The sequence below is a fragment of the Chelonoidis abingdonii genome, chromosome 2, assembly GCF_003597395.2.
Source record: "Chelonoidis abingdonii isolate Lonesome George chromosome 2, CheloAbing_2.0, whole genome shotgun sequence".
Lineage (NCBI taxonomy): Eukaryota > Metazoa > Chordata > Testudines > Testudinidae > Chelonoidis > Chelonoidis abingdonii.
In genome coordinates, this window is record NC_133770.1 from 133069271 (window position 1) to 133084587 (window position 15317).

General features: G+C 43.3%; 1 protein-coding gene across 5 annotated transcripts in view; it reads left to right on the forward strand.

The window, feature by feature from the left end:
• MTRR (5-methyltetrahydrofolate-homocysteine methyltransferase reductase) overlaps positions 1–15317 on the forward strand; it is a 152825-nt gene that overhangs the window by 36964 nt on the left and 100544 nt on the right. For all 5 annotated transcript variants that reach the window (XM_032786521.2, XM_075062670.1, XM_075062671.1 and 2 more), the window contains one exon: positions 2120–2273. In XM_032786521.2, coding sequence (XP_032642412.1) covers positions 2120–2273 — 154 coding nt within the window. The remainder of the gene's footprint in view (positions 1–2119; positions 2274–15317) is intronic.

Genomic DNA, 15317 nt, shown 5'->3' on the forward strand with positions numbered 1-15317 from the left:
TCACCCAGTTTCTGAGATCCCTTTGTAACTCTTTTTTAAGTCTCTTTAGAGACTTAACTATCTTGAGCAATTTTATATCATCTGCAAATTTTGCCACCTCAGTGTTTATCTCTTTTTCAAGATCATTTATGAATATGTTGAACAGCACTGGTTCTGGTACAGATTCCTGAGGGACACTGCTATTTACTGCTCTCCATTCTGAAAACTGATAATTTGTTCCTACCCTTTGTTTCCTATCTTTTAACCAGTTCCTAATCTATGAGATGACATTCCCTCTTATCCCATTACTGCTTACTTTGCTTAAGAGTCTTTGGTGAAGGACCTTGTCAAAGGTTTTCTGAAAGTTCAAGTGCTCTATATCCACTGGATCACCCTTGTCTTCATGGTTGTTAACCTCTTTAAAGAATTCTAATATGTTGGTGAGGCCTGATTTCCCTTTAGAAAAAAGCCATATTGTCTCTTCCACAACAAATCGTGTTCATGTGTGTTTCTAATAATTCTGTTTCATCCAGTTTGTCTGGTATTGAACTTTAGTTTGCCAGCCTGTAATTGCCAGGATTGCCTTTGGAGCCTTCTAAAAAAAAATTGATGTCATGTTAGTTATCCTCCAGTTATCTGTTATAGAAGCTGATTTAAATGATAGGTTACCTACCACAGTTAGGCATTGTGCAATTTTATATTTGAATTCCTTCAGAACTCTCGGGTGAATACCATGTTGTCCTGGTGTCTTATTACTTTTTAACTTACTGATCTGTTCCAAAACCACCTGTATGAATGCTTCAATCTGGGATACTTCCTCAGATTTGTCATCAAAAAAGGAATGGTTCAGGTGTGAGAATCTTCCTCTTATCCTCTGCAGTGAAAACCGATGCAAACATATTTTTTAGCTTCTCCACAATGATCTTATATTCTTTGCATGCTCCTTTAACACCTTGATCCTTCAGTGGCCCCAGTAATTGTTTGACAGGCTTCCTGCTTCTGATGTATTTAAAAAATATTTTGTGTTAGTTTTTGAGTCTTTGGTCAGTTGTTTTTCAAATTCTTTTTTAGCATGCCTAATTGTGCTTGACCTTTTGACTTGCTAGAGTTTATGCTGTTTTCTGTTTTCCTAAGTAGGATTTAACTTTCATTTTTTAAAGGATGTCTTTTGGCCTCTAACCACTTACTTTACTTTGTTTAGTCATGATGGTACTTTTTTGGTCCTCTTACTATGTTTTTTAAGTGGAGTATATATTTAATTTGAGCCTCTATTATAATGTTTTAAAAAGGTTTCTATGCAGCTTGCAGGCATTTAACTTTTTGTGTCTGTACCTTTTAACTAGCTTCCTTGGTTTTGTGTAGTCCCCCTTTCTGAAGTTAAAAGCTACTGTGGTGGGCTTCTTTGAGCCCCACAACGATATTAAATTTAATTATACTATTGTTGCTGTCAGCAGTTGGTTCAGCTATATTCACCTCTTGAATCAGATACTGTGCTCCACTCAAGACTTAAGTATTAGTTAGCATCATGCACCTTCACTTAGTATTAAGTCATCAGTTAACAATCATGTACCTCATCCAAATAGAGACTACGACCTCTTATTTATTCAGAGATCTAGTTTTGTTTAATTTTCTTTGAATTTCTCTCTTGTGCTAATTTTCTCAGGAAAAGGAAATAATTGTGTATCATTATAATCACCATTCACCGACGTATTTTAACCTGCTAATTTTTTGTTAATGGTAACAAATTTATGTAAATTGTTCACCATGAAGATTCAATATTGATTTAGATCTCCAGAAACAGAAAAGCAATATACACAGCTAATGGTGAATTGGGGCCTTTTGTATATACAAATCTCCTTGTAAACACGTTTTGTTTCTGCATAAACTGTTTAACTGGTCTTATTATACAATTGAAAAACTCTCTTCGACCAGTAAGAGAATAAGTTTCCTACGTAGAAAGCTTAAATTTAAAATAAAAGGTTACATGCTTAGATTTCTGATGTACCAGGGCCAAATATAATAAAAATATAAAATGATAGTGTAGTGTTAAACAGCAAGATTTTGTTTTATGAGTGTGAAGAATATGGGCCGTGGTTTATTACACAGCTTTATAGAAAAAAAAATCTTTATTTTATAACAGAAAACAACGTTTTGCTACCAACCTGGAGATGCCTTCTATGTCATATGCCCCAACAATGCCAGGGAGGTGCAAGAACTTCTTCATATCTTGGGACTTTCAGAAAGGAAAGAGTGCTTTGTTTGCTTAAAGATTAAACAAGCCACTAAAAAGAAAGGTAATGTATAAATGCACTATTAATCAACAAATAATGCTTGTTTGCCTATTTAAATATAATGAAAGCTCATAGGTGTGAACATTTTGGTTTGAATTTTTCAAATATTAGAACATTTGGTCATTTAATCTTATTGGCACTTAAAAAGGTGTAGGGATGGGGTGTGCAAAACACTGGCCATGATTTTACTTGGTATCTCTCTAACAATCAGAAGCCTGTCCTGGTGAAACAAACTATTTTACTAAGATTACATTTGCAATTTTTAAATCTGTGTGCTCCTCTTTGAGTGTCCTTTGCATATTGGATGTGTGCTGACTAGTGCCTTTGACCGGTGCAGCCTTGTACTAGTAATGCCTGGAAGAGCACTCCTCCTTGCTGCTTCCCTCAGTGTTTGAGCACATTCTGAGAACAGGACTGTAAAAGGTGGTATGGCAGTGGTTGCTGCCTCAGTTCCTTCCAGCCGCATGACCAGATGTGAGCGTTCTTTGGATTCAAGATCCTTAGTAAGATAGGTGCCTTACTTTTTAAATAGTTCAGACATTTGTAAATAGTTTTATGGTAGTGTTACTGTTACTTAGCTATGGTGGATCCAAAGATCAAGAAATATAGATTTAAAAGATGTGCATCTTATCACACAGTTTTCCTGGCATCCATGCTGTTTTCCATGCACCCATGCTGCATGCCTAAAATGGTTAGGAAAAGGGCACTCTTCTATTCCTTGTACTATCTCTTGGTCTTTCACACTATGAACTAGAAGGGAGAGACAGAATAGGCTCCAGGCCCTCCTTCTACTAGAAGTCTTATCAGTTAAAATCTCCAGTTCTGAAATTTCTAAGATCTTTTTTCTAAATTTCTAAGGAAAATGAAAATAGGAGGCCGGCTCCAGGCTCAGATCCTATTCCTAGGGTGATTCTGCACCACTGTGCGATGCAGAATTTGCACAGTATTAATGTTCTGCACAGAATTTCATTTTTTCCCCCATATAATTGGCACTGCAGAGCTGCTGGCTACCCCTGGGGTCCACTGAACTTTGTAGAGCCCAATTCCCCATCTTGCAGTGTGCCTGCACGGGTGATGTGGGCAGGCTGCGGTTCCCAGGTTTTCCAGCCTTGCTTGGCCACATAGTGCAGCCAGGCCCCCTCCCTGTGTGACAGCTGCCAGAGCCAGCGAGCTGCACCCCATGGGGAGCTCCATAGAAGGGCTTCTGCTTTCTGAGAGGTGAGACTGAGGGTAGTGGGGGAGAGGGGAGAGACACATAATTTGAGTTGTTCCGAGGGTGGCTGAATCTTTAAATTGTTACCCTTCACTATCACCAAGTATGGGTTGTCTCTGCACGACAGTAACGAAGCTGGACGGGTTGGAGCCTGTGGCTGGGCTCTGAGGGGAGGAGTGTGGGTGTGTGGCCCCTTGGCTAGGCTCTCGGGACTGGTGTGCAGGTGTATGGGTCTGAGGGGTCCCACACAACCCCTTCCAGCACCCTTCAAATACCCCTTCCCAGTACACACACATCCCTCCAGAACCCTCCAAATACCCCCTCCCAGTACACACACACACACACACATACATACATACATATATCCAGCAGCCCCCAAATATCCCCTCCAACATGTCCAACTCGACTCACCTTGCAGTTCCCCCTCTTATTTCTCCCTGGCAGTATCCTCTTTTTGGGAACTTTGAAATATGGTAACCCTATGGGGGAGAGGACACCAAAACCTAAAGAATTGACTAAAGACTGGAGGAGCAGCATTTTCCCCAAGATGTGCCCAGTGTGTAACACACCTAAACTGAGGTGCGTGACAAAAGCATAACGGAGAAACAGGAACTGGGTTGTCAGGGTTTCTTTAACTCTCTGCTCCTGGAGGAATCTTTTTCGTTTTCTGTACTATTACAGACATACTTGGTGACAAGTATTTTGAAATTACCTTGATCCATCAGTCCTGCAGCCCTTATATAGATTGCAGCAATCACAACACGTCTTCCATTCTTCTCATATCCTGGCCTTTCTTCTCCATGTGCGACCATGCCTTTTCATGATAAAATCTTCCCATCTCTTTGGAGGTTGGCTAAGTGGTCATTTCAGTTCCTATGGGTACCACTCAGTGACACTGCAGTCCATTGATTGTCAGTGAGCCTTGCTGTATGCCCGGCCCATCTCATTTTACTGTGCCTGCTCTCAACAATGACGTCCTGCACTCTACTCTGCTGTCTGATCACTTCTCATTCTCAAAGACATACATTTCAAGACCAGAAAGGACTATCATGATCATCTAGTCTGATCTTGTGCATACTGCAGGCCACAGAACTTCACCCACCCACTCCCGTAACAGAACCATAAACTTTGGCTGAGTTACTGAAATCCTCATTTTATGATTTAAAGACTTCAAATTACAGACACTCTGCCATTTACTCTAGTTTAAACATGCAAGTGACCCATTCCCCCATGCTGCAGAGGAAGGTGAACCCCCCCCCCCCCGGGTCTCTGCCAATCTGACCTGGGGGCAGAAATTCCTTCCTGACCCCAAATATGATGGTCATTTGGACCCTGAGCATTTTGGCAAGACCCAACAGACGAACGCTTGTGAAAGAATTCTTTGAAGTAACTCAGAGCCCTCCCAATTTAATGTCCCATCACCAGCCATTGTGGATATTTGCTACTAGCAGTCATGAATCAGCTACATGCTGTTATAGGCAGTTTCATCATACCATTCCTTCCATAAATTTATCAAGCTCAGTCTTAAAGATAGTTAGTTATTTTGCCTGCACTGCTCCCCTTGAAAGGCTGTTTCAGAACTTTACTCTTCTGACAGTACATCAGCCTCAACTGACCAGCGCATGCCTTGGAGTGGAGCTTTCACCATCGAAGCCCAAAGATTCTTCTTTCAGGGCTCTGCATGAGCGTAGAGGGCTCTCTCATGGGCCCAAGGACATACCCATTAAGGACTGTCCATAAGAAATATACTTCCTCCATGAGCCTTTCTAGATTGGGTAAGACATCCCATACAGAACCTAAGGAATCCGCTCTCATGAAGACCCCAAGATCAGAGGGCAAGACATGTAAAAAGCAAGATCCACCAGTTCCTTTGGTCACCTCAGTACCGAAACAAAAGATAGACATTCTCCAGTTTAGTCTACAGTTGCTGGTCTGGACCCATTGTCAGTACCGCCTTGTCTAGCTCAAGACAATCTAGTCACAACAGCTGCACCAGATGTTTCAGACTTAACTGCAGGAACCCCCTGGACACCTGGGTGTACCGAGACTTGTATAACACTGGAAGATATATTCCTCCCTTACCCACAGACTCCACTTCTTTTTGGCCTGGACCTCCTGAGGGATCTCCTTAATCTAGAGGAGGAGTCTACATCATTGTCCCAGGAGCTGTCTCACATCCAACCATTTGCAGGAGTGGCTTGGTACAGCAGCACCCCTGCTACTGATGGAGCAGTTCTTGGACTCTGATAAATCAAAGGAGATGTCTACAACAATATCTCTGCAGATCCAGTTGAGCCCTGATAGACAGTCGAGGAAGGATTACGCTTGCCATTCTGTTGGGTATGACCCCCTGCTCCTCTCTCTCCCTCTCGGGATCACTGGTACCAATTTGCTTGGGGTGCCCCACAACCGATCAGTCCCTCTTTCTTGCCTTATTGGGGTCCATGGGATCATTATGGCAGGCATTCGGGCCACTCTCAAGAATTTTACCACTCCTTTCCCTCTTGCCAGCCAGTTCTATCAGTGTACAAGGAGGAGGTGGAGGAACCGTATGCGCAAGTACCAACGGTTCCTACGGGTGTGTCTTCATCTTCCCTGGTAGAGGCAATCACTCCTTTCCCTTCTCCACTGGATAACCACTGCTGGTACCAAGAGCTGTTAAAAAGAGTTGCCAGTGACCTACAGATCCCATTAGAAGAGGTCCAGGACCCTCAACACCAGCCCCTGGACATCTTACAGCTTCAAGGACCAAGTAAGTTGGCCATGCCCATCAATGAGGCCATACTATAACTGGCTAGAGTAGTATGGCATGCTCCAACATCCTGGGCCCATACACTGAAAAGGGCTGAGAAACAGTATTTTAAAGGGGCTGAATTCTCATTCTCTCGTTCTGCCCCCAGCTTGCTGTTGGTTCAGGTGGCTGTTTGAAAGAGCTCAGCCATACTGTCAAATGGCAGATAAAGGCTTTAAAGACTGGACCTCTTGGGGAGAAAGGTCTTCTCCTCCAGAGACCTGCAATTTCATGCCGCTAACTTCCAAGCGTTTTTAGCGAAATACAATTTTAATACCTATTCCAGGCTTGCAAACTTTAGAGACAAGCTTCTCACAGAAGATAGCTCTCAATTTGTGCCTGTTTTAGATAAGGGGAAGCTAGTGGCCCAAGTAGCCCTCCAGGCTTCAGTCGATGCAGTGGACACAGTTTCCAGAAGTTTGGCCACTAGTTAAGTCATGAGGAGGGATTTCTGGCTGCAATTGTTAGAATTCCATAGGGAGGTCCAAAACACCATCCAGGGCCTCCCTTTTGATTAGTTGAATCTCTTCAAAGAGAAAATGGATGAGTCCCTGCACTCACTAAAAGATTTGAGATTGACTCTGCATTCCCTGGGGATTTATACTTCACCTCCAGGAGGAAACACCCAAAGCAATCGTATAGCCTGAGGTCACTCCCTCCTTATGCACCTCATTATCAGCACACAGCTGAGTCTCTGTGTATATGCTAAAAGATTCAGAGGCCTCACTTCTTCGCTCCCTCTACTGCCACAACCTCTACTCACTCTCAGCCACCAGGCAAGAACCACTTTAGACATATTGGTTGAGACTTGCGTACCTCACTGATACCAGGCACCCTGCCCCTGTCACCTTTGGGGGCCATCTTACAATCTTTGCCCACAACTGGAACAAGATCACTACGGGTTCTGGAGATTATCCACCAGGGATACTCCAAAGAGTTTCTGTCCTTCTCTCCTCACAAACCCACTTGCTGGTCCCCCTTTGGGGACCACTCTCATGAGGTGGGGTTAGTGCTGTGGCGCGTTATTAGTGCTGCAGCATTCTTGCTGCTGCTGGTGTTGCTGTTCTTGGAGTGGTGCTGCACTGTCTGCTAGTCCAGCTGACACCATTTTAATTCAGCAGACTTCGATGTCATTCACAAGAAAACCCACATGCTCGGCTCAGTGGCGAAGGTGTTCAGCCAGGATTATTGCTGACAAAGCATGTTATTAGTGTCCCATAAGCTCTACAGGTACACTAACGTGTGTGCCCATGACAGTGTTACCAGCTTAGTCAGAACACCAGGATCCTGTCCCTTAGGGTGGCACAAAGAGGCCCCTCCTGTGACTTCTCCTTTTACACAAATAAGTTATGTATTACATTCCAGACACTATTAGTTATCACCCTTGTCATTATACCTGCTAGTTCAAACAAAACATCTTTATCCATTATTCTGTCATCCCATCCTTATCTTACGAAGGATCGGTGTGTTCTTGTACCATCTTTTAGGAAAGCCTTTACAAAGTTATTTGAGAGATCTGTGTGTTTTTTGTACCGTCCTTTCTGGTCAGGAATTTGTTTACTTGGCTTTAGCTAATATCTGTGTGTTATTTTGCCAAGGCCAGGCCTGCTCTGGTTCACAGCCTTTGGTTCATGCTTTTAGTCTTGCCTAGTGCTCCAGCAAGGCCTACACAAGGTAATTCTTCAATGGAAGGAGTATCTTTTTTAAACCAAGGGGCAATAGAATGTTTCTACCTCATTACTATGAGGGAGGGTGCTTCTCCCTGTTATTTCCCAATCCCCCCAAAAATAGGGAGGGCGGACACCTATCCTGGACCTTTGGCAACTCAACATTTTTATTCAAAAGCTGGAGTTTTATATGATTATGGTGGCATCTATAATCCCCTCCCTTCATGAAAGGATGTGGTTCACAGCTTTTGATATGAAGAACACATATTTCCTTGTGGACATTCACCCATCATACAGGAAGTTCCTGCGTTTTATGGTAGGCCAGGAACACTTCCAGTTTTGAATCCTTCATTTTGGGCTGGCTATGGAGCCCAGAGTATTTACAAAGGTTTTCGCTGTGGTAGCCATTCAGATGAAATGCCAGGGCTATATGGTATTCCCATATCTGGACAACTGACTCCTGAAAGGCCGATCTCATCAGGAGGTCAGATTGGCGACAGGGTTTCTCATACAATTTTTAGCAGCCCTGGGCCTTTGCATAAATGAAGAAGAGTCTGTTTTGTTACCCACAAGGTCAATTAACTTTCTAGGGGGAAAATTGGACTCTATTTCTGCAACAGCGTACCTCCCCTCAAAAGGGCTTCATGCCATGAACAATCTGATTTCACATGTCACCCACAGACTACAAATCACAGTGCATAAGTGCTTCTCGCTGTTAGGCCATATGGCTGCATGACTCCTTTTGCCAGACTCCACTTGTAATGCTTGTAGGCTTAGCTCCAGTGGATCTATCAACCAGATAAGGACCACATAAACTACAGGGTAGTCATTCCGACCAGAGTTATCACCTCCTTAATGTGGTGGTTAAACCCAAAAAAGATCATGGTGGGAGTTGCCTTCAGAACTCCCACACCCAGGGCCCCATTATGACAGATCTCCCTTCTAGGGTAAGGTTCTCACCTGGATAATCGCACTATTTAGGGCACCTGGACCCAATGAGAGACCAGTGGTACTGAAAGTGGTCCGCTTCGCATGCACGAACTTCCTTCCACTTAAATGTTCACTCCATATACAGGTAATGTTGGACAATATGATATAAACAGACAGGGATGAGCAAGATCTTGTCCTCTCCACCAGAAAGCTATCAGACTTTGGAACTGGCATTTAGACTCATAGACTTTAAGGTCAGAAGGGACCAATATGATCATCTAGTCTGACCTCCTGCACAAAGCAGGCCACAGAATCCTACCCATCCACTTCTGTAACAAACCCCTGACCTATGTCTGAGTTACTGAAGTCTTCAAATTGTGGTTTGAAAACCTCAAGCTGCAGAGAATCCACCAGCAAGTGACCCATGCCCCACGCTGCAGAGGAAGGCGAAAAACCTCCAGGGCCTCTGCCAATCTGCCCTGGAGGAAAATTCCTTCCCAACCCAAATATGGCGATCAGCTAAACCCTGAGCATGTGGGCAAGACTCACCAGCCAGCACCCAGGAAAGAATTCTCTGCAGTAACTCAGATCCCATCCCATCTAACATCCCATCACAGACCACTGGGCATACTTACCTGCTGATAATCAAAGATCATTGCCAAAATTAAGCTATCCATCATATACCATCCCTTCCATAAACTTATCAAGCTTAGTCTTGAAGCCAGATATGTCTTTTGCCCCCACTACTCCCCTTGGAAGGCTGTTCCAGAACTTCACTCCTCTAATGGTTAGAAACCTTCGTCTAATTTCAAGTCTAAACTTCCTAGTGTCCAGTTTATATCCATTTGTTCTTGTGTCCACATTGGTACTAAGCTTAAATAATTCCTCTCCCTCCCTAATATTAATCCCTCTGATATATTTATAAAGAGCAAGCATATCCCCCTCAACCTTCTTTTGGTTAGGCTAAACAAGCCAAGCTCTTTGAGTCTCCTTTCATAAGACAGGTTTTCCATTCCTCGGATCATCCTAGTAGCCCGTCTCTGAACCTGTTCCAGTTTGAATTCATCCTTCTTAAACATGGGAGACCAGAACTGCACACAGTATTCCAGATGAGGTCTCACCAGTGCCTTATATAACGGTACTAACACCTCCTTATCTTTGCTGGAAATACCTCGCCTGATGCATCCTAAAACGCATTAGCTTTTTTTAATGGCCATATCACATTGGCGGCTCATAGTCATCCTGTGATCAACCAATACTCCAAGGTCCTTCTCCTCCTCTGTTACTTCCAACTGATGTGTCCCCAATTTATAACTAAAATTCTTATTATTAATCCCTAAATGCATGACCTTGCACTTTTCACTATTAAATTTCATCCTATTACTATTACTCCAGTTTACAAGGTCATCCAGATCTTCCTGTATGATATCCCGGTCCTTCTCTGTGTTAGCAATACCTCCCAGCTTTGTGTCATCCGCAAACTTTATTAGCACATTCCCTTTTTGTGCCAAGGTCAGTAATAAAAAGGTTAAATAAGATTGGTCCCAAAACTGATCCTTGAGGAACTCCACTAGTAACCTCCTTCCAGCTGACAGTTCACCTTTCAGTACGACCCTGTTGTAGTCTCCCCTTTAACCAGTTCCTTATCCACCTTTCAATTTTCATATTGATCCCCATCTTTTCCAATTTAACTAATAATTCCCCATGTGGAACCGTGTCAAATGCCTTACTGAAATCGAGGTAAATTAGATCTACTGCATTTCCTTTGTCTAAAAAATCTGTTACCTTCTCAAAGAAGGAGATCAGGTTGGTTTGGCACGATCTACCTTTTGTAAAACCATGTTGTATTTTGTCCCAATTACCATTGACCTCAATGTCCTTAACTACTTTCTCCTTCAAAATTTTTTCCAAGACCTTACATACTACAGATGTCAAACTAACAGGCCTATAGTTACTCGGATCACTTTTTCCCCTTTCTTAAAAATAGGAACTATGTTAGCAATTCTCCAGTCGTACGGTACAACCCCTGAGTTTACTGATTCATTAAAAATTCTTGCTAATGGGCTTGCAATTTCATGTGCCAGTTCCTTTAATATTCTTGGATGAAGATTATCTGGGCCCTCCGATTTTTGTCCCATTAAGCTGTTCAAGTTTGGCTTCTACCTCAGATGTGGTAATATCTACCTCCATATCCTCATTCCATTTGTCATCCTACCATTATCCCTAAGCTCCTCATTAGCCTTATTAAAGACTGAGGCAAAGTATTTATTTAGATATTGGGCCATGCCTAGGTTATCCTTAACCTCCATTCCATCCTCAGTGTTTAGCGGTCCCACTTCTTCTTTCTTTGTTTTCTTCTTATTTATATGGCTATAGAACCTTTTACTATTGGTTTTAATTCCCTTTGCAAGGTCCAACTCTACATGGCTTTTGGCCTTTCTCACTTTATCCCTACATGTTCTGACCTCACTAAGGTAGCTTTCCTTGCTAATCCCACCCATCTTCCACTCCTTGTAGGCTTTCTGCTTTTTCTTAATCACCTCTCTGAGATGCTTGCTCATCCAGCTTGGTCTACAACTCCTGCCTATGGTTTTTTTCCCCTTTCTTGGGATGCAGGCTTCTGATAGTTTCTGCAGCTTTGACTTGAAGTAATTCCAGGCCTCCTCCGCCTTTAGATCCACAAGTTCTTCAGTCCAATCCACTCCTAACTAATTTCCTTAATTCTTTAAAGTTAGCCCTTTTGAAATCAAAAACCCTAGTCCCAGATCTATTTTTGTTTATCCTTCCATCTAGTTTGAACTGAATTAGCTCATGATCACTCGAACCAAGGTTGTCCCCTACAACCATTTCTTCTATGAGGTCCTCACTACTCACCAAAACAAAAATCTAAAATGGCATCCCCCTCTTGTTGGTTCTTCAACTACTTGGTGAAGAATCCATCAGCTATCACATCCAGAAAATCTGAGCCCTATTATTCTTACTAGCACTTGTCCTCCAGTCTATATCTGGGAAGTTAAAGTCTCCCATGATCACACAATTCCCATTAGTGTTTACTTCATTAAAAACATTAAAGAGGTCTCTATCCATATCAAATCAGATCCCGGCGGTCTGTAGCACACCCCAAGCACTATCTCAGGGGAGGCTCTAGTAGCTTTCTTTCCCAGTGTGATTTTTGCCCAGACAGACTCTGTCTTATCCATTCCATCACTTCTTATTTCTTTACAGTTACCTCATCATTGATATACAATGCTACTCCACCACCTTTGCCTTTATTTCTGTCTTTCCTAAACAGCACATAGCCTTCAATACCTGTACTCCAGTCATGACTACTTTCCACCATGTTTCTGTTATCCCTATAATATCTGGTTTCACTTCCTGCACCAGTAGCTCTAGTTCCTTCATTTTGTTATCTAGGCTCCTTGCATTAGTGTACAGATATCTTAATTTTTGCTGTTTGGGTTCACTGACATTCTTTACCCCGTTAGGCACAGACATTCTACCACCAGCAGCACCTGTTAGACTGGTATCTACACTACCCTTCCTCCTTATGTCAATTCTTCTGTCCACGGCTGTATCCCCTCTTACTTTGTTTTCTTCCCTTTCAAGGTTAAATTCCAGCGTGGAGATCATCTGGACATCTCCCAACCATCTCCCCCAAATTCCTAGTTTAAAGCTCTCTTAATCAGTTGGGCGAGCCTCATCCTAGAAGTCTATTTCCCTCCTTACTCAGGTGAAGTCCATCCCGAGAGAACAGTCTTCTGTCCATAAATGCTTCCCAGTGGCCATACATCCTAAAGCACTCCTTATAGCACCACTGCCTGAGCCATCTGTTGATCACCATAATCTTGTCACACCTTTGTTGCCCTTCTCTAGGAATTGGCAGAATCCCACTGAAGATCACCTGAGCCTTGATTTCGTTAAGCGTCTTCCCCAGTCTGGCATAGTCTCCCTTGATATGTTCCAGCGAGAATCTAGCCGTGTCATTTCAGGAACTGTGGCACGATGTAGTCAGTGTGTATTCCCGATATTCACAACTCCCTGGCAAACAAATTAAGCTGAAGCTTCTTGATAGACCAGGAGTGGGAGATTCACAACATGGTTCTAAACAAGATAATTACACAGTGGGATACTTCACTATGGAACCTCTTTGTATCCCAAACTAATAGACAGCTCCCCTTATGTTGCTCCAGGGGAGCTATGGGTTGCAACTCCCAACGTGATGCTCTGCTGATGTCCTAGACGAACAGCCTCACATATGCCTTTCCTCCCATTCTGCTGCTTCCACAGGTTGTAGGGAAGATATGCTGTAACAAAGCCAACGTCACCTAGCACCCCATTAGCCCAGACATTCTGCTCACAGAACTTTTAACAGTTTGTGCCAGCCCACCAGTCAGGATCTGCCTGTTCCCAGATCTACTAACCCAAATGGGAGGAAGACCAAGCATCCCAAAGTGGGCTATCTCCACCTCATGGCCTGGTTTTTGAGTGGGCGTCAGAAATAGAATGCTCATGTTTGGCTCCTGTTCAGGTGATCAATAACCAGAATAGAAAAGAGTCTGCTAGAACCTGCTATCTGGCCAAGTGGAGATGCTTTTCAGCCTGAACACAACTACATCAATGTTCTCCAGATACTGTAAGCATCCTGGTTGTTCTAGACTATCTCCTGTCCCTGAAAACTTCAGGTCTCTCTTTCTCTCCAGTCACTAAGAGTAGCTCTAGCAGCAATTAGTGTCTTTCTCACTCCAGTGGAAGGACACTCGATCTTTACTCACTCTACTACAGTATAATTCATGAAAGGCCTGGTCAAGACCTTCCCTCAAATGCTTAAACTTACCCCTCAGTGGAACCTTATCCTTGCCCTGTCCAAGCTCACTAGACCTCTTTCAAACGCATGGAGACTTGTACTTTGGCCTACCTGTCCATGAAGATGACATTCTTAGTAGCTATCACCTCAGCTAGGAGGGTTAGTGAGCTCAGAGCCATATGATGGACCTTCCTCATAAAGTGTTTCACAAAGAAAAGGTTTCTCTTTGACTACATCACAAGTTTCTCCACTATATTGTTTCTGAGTTCCACATCAATTAAATGTTACCTATATTTTTCCCAAAACCCCATGCTTCCTCTGAAGACTAGAGATTTCACTCTCTTGATGTCCAGTGTATCCTGGCGTTCTGTCTGCAAAGAATGAAGCTCATTAGGAAATCATTGAGACTCTTTATCACCATAGCAAAGAGATTGTGTGGGCAAGCCATTTCGTCCTAGGGGATTTCTAAGTGGGTCTCAGGATGAATCTTAGAGTGCTACAAGATAGCAAACATTCCTCCCCTTGAGGGTGTCATAGCTCATTCCACGTGAGCACAAGCTGCCTTCATGGCATCCCTTTCAGACGTTCTGCTGCAGGACATCTGTAAAGCGGCCATCTGGAGTTTGATCCCCATGTTTGTGACGCACTGCACTCTAGTTCCTGCTGTGGCTGCTGATGAAACAGTGGAATCATCAGTATTGCAAGCATCTTTGCTGCCAGTTTCTTCACCAGCCTCCAGTCTGAATACTACTTGCCAATCACCCATACGTGAAATACGCATAGGAACCATTACTCAAGAAATGGAATCTCCTTACTGTAACTGGAGGTTCTTCAAGATGTGTGGTCCCTATCTGTGTTCTGCTCCTTGACCTCCATATGCTCTGCTTAAGATCCTGTTGGATTTGTGGTAAGAAGAAAAACTGGAGGGGTATTGACCCGCACTGCCTGTTATCTTCTTGGTTGGGAAGACTAGGAGAGCTGCTGTGCATGTGTGGGCCAATGGAAGCTGCTTTGAAGAATTTCTGGACTTAGGTGCATTGCCTGCATGCATACCCCATGTATGGAATACAAATAAGGATCATACATCTCTAAAATCTCCAGTTACAGTAAGTAACCTTCACTTTCTATTAACAGTGTTTCCTAATTCCAAAGAAAGAGGTCTTCAGCCAATCCTGGATTTGAGGAAGCTAAACAGAACATTCTGAAGCAAAACCTTCAAATTTATGACTCTAGAACCCATTATCACCTCCTTCTCCTGTCTAGATTGCTTTACTGTTCTCAATCTCAAAGAAGCTTACTTTCATATGTTGATAAGACCATCACACAGGAGGGGCCTTTGTTTTTCCATAGTGGACCTTTTCCAACATAGGGTCCTACCTTTTGTTCTTTTTACAGTGCCCTGAGTCTTTACAACCGGACTATCTGTGTGGCAGCTTTTCTGAGAAGACAGGAGGCTTTTGTTCTTCTTCGAGTGCTTGCTCATATCCATTCCAGTTAGGTGTGCGCACGCCGCGTGCACGTTCGTCGGAGAAACTTTTACCTTAGCAACACTCGGTGGGCCGACAGGTCGCCCCCTGGAGTGGCGCCACTATGGTGCCTGATATATACCCCTGCCGACCCAACCGCTCCTCAGTTCCTTCTT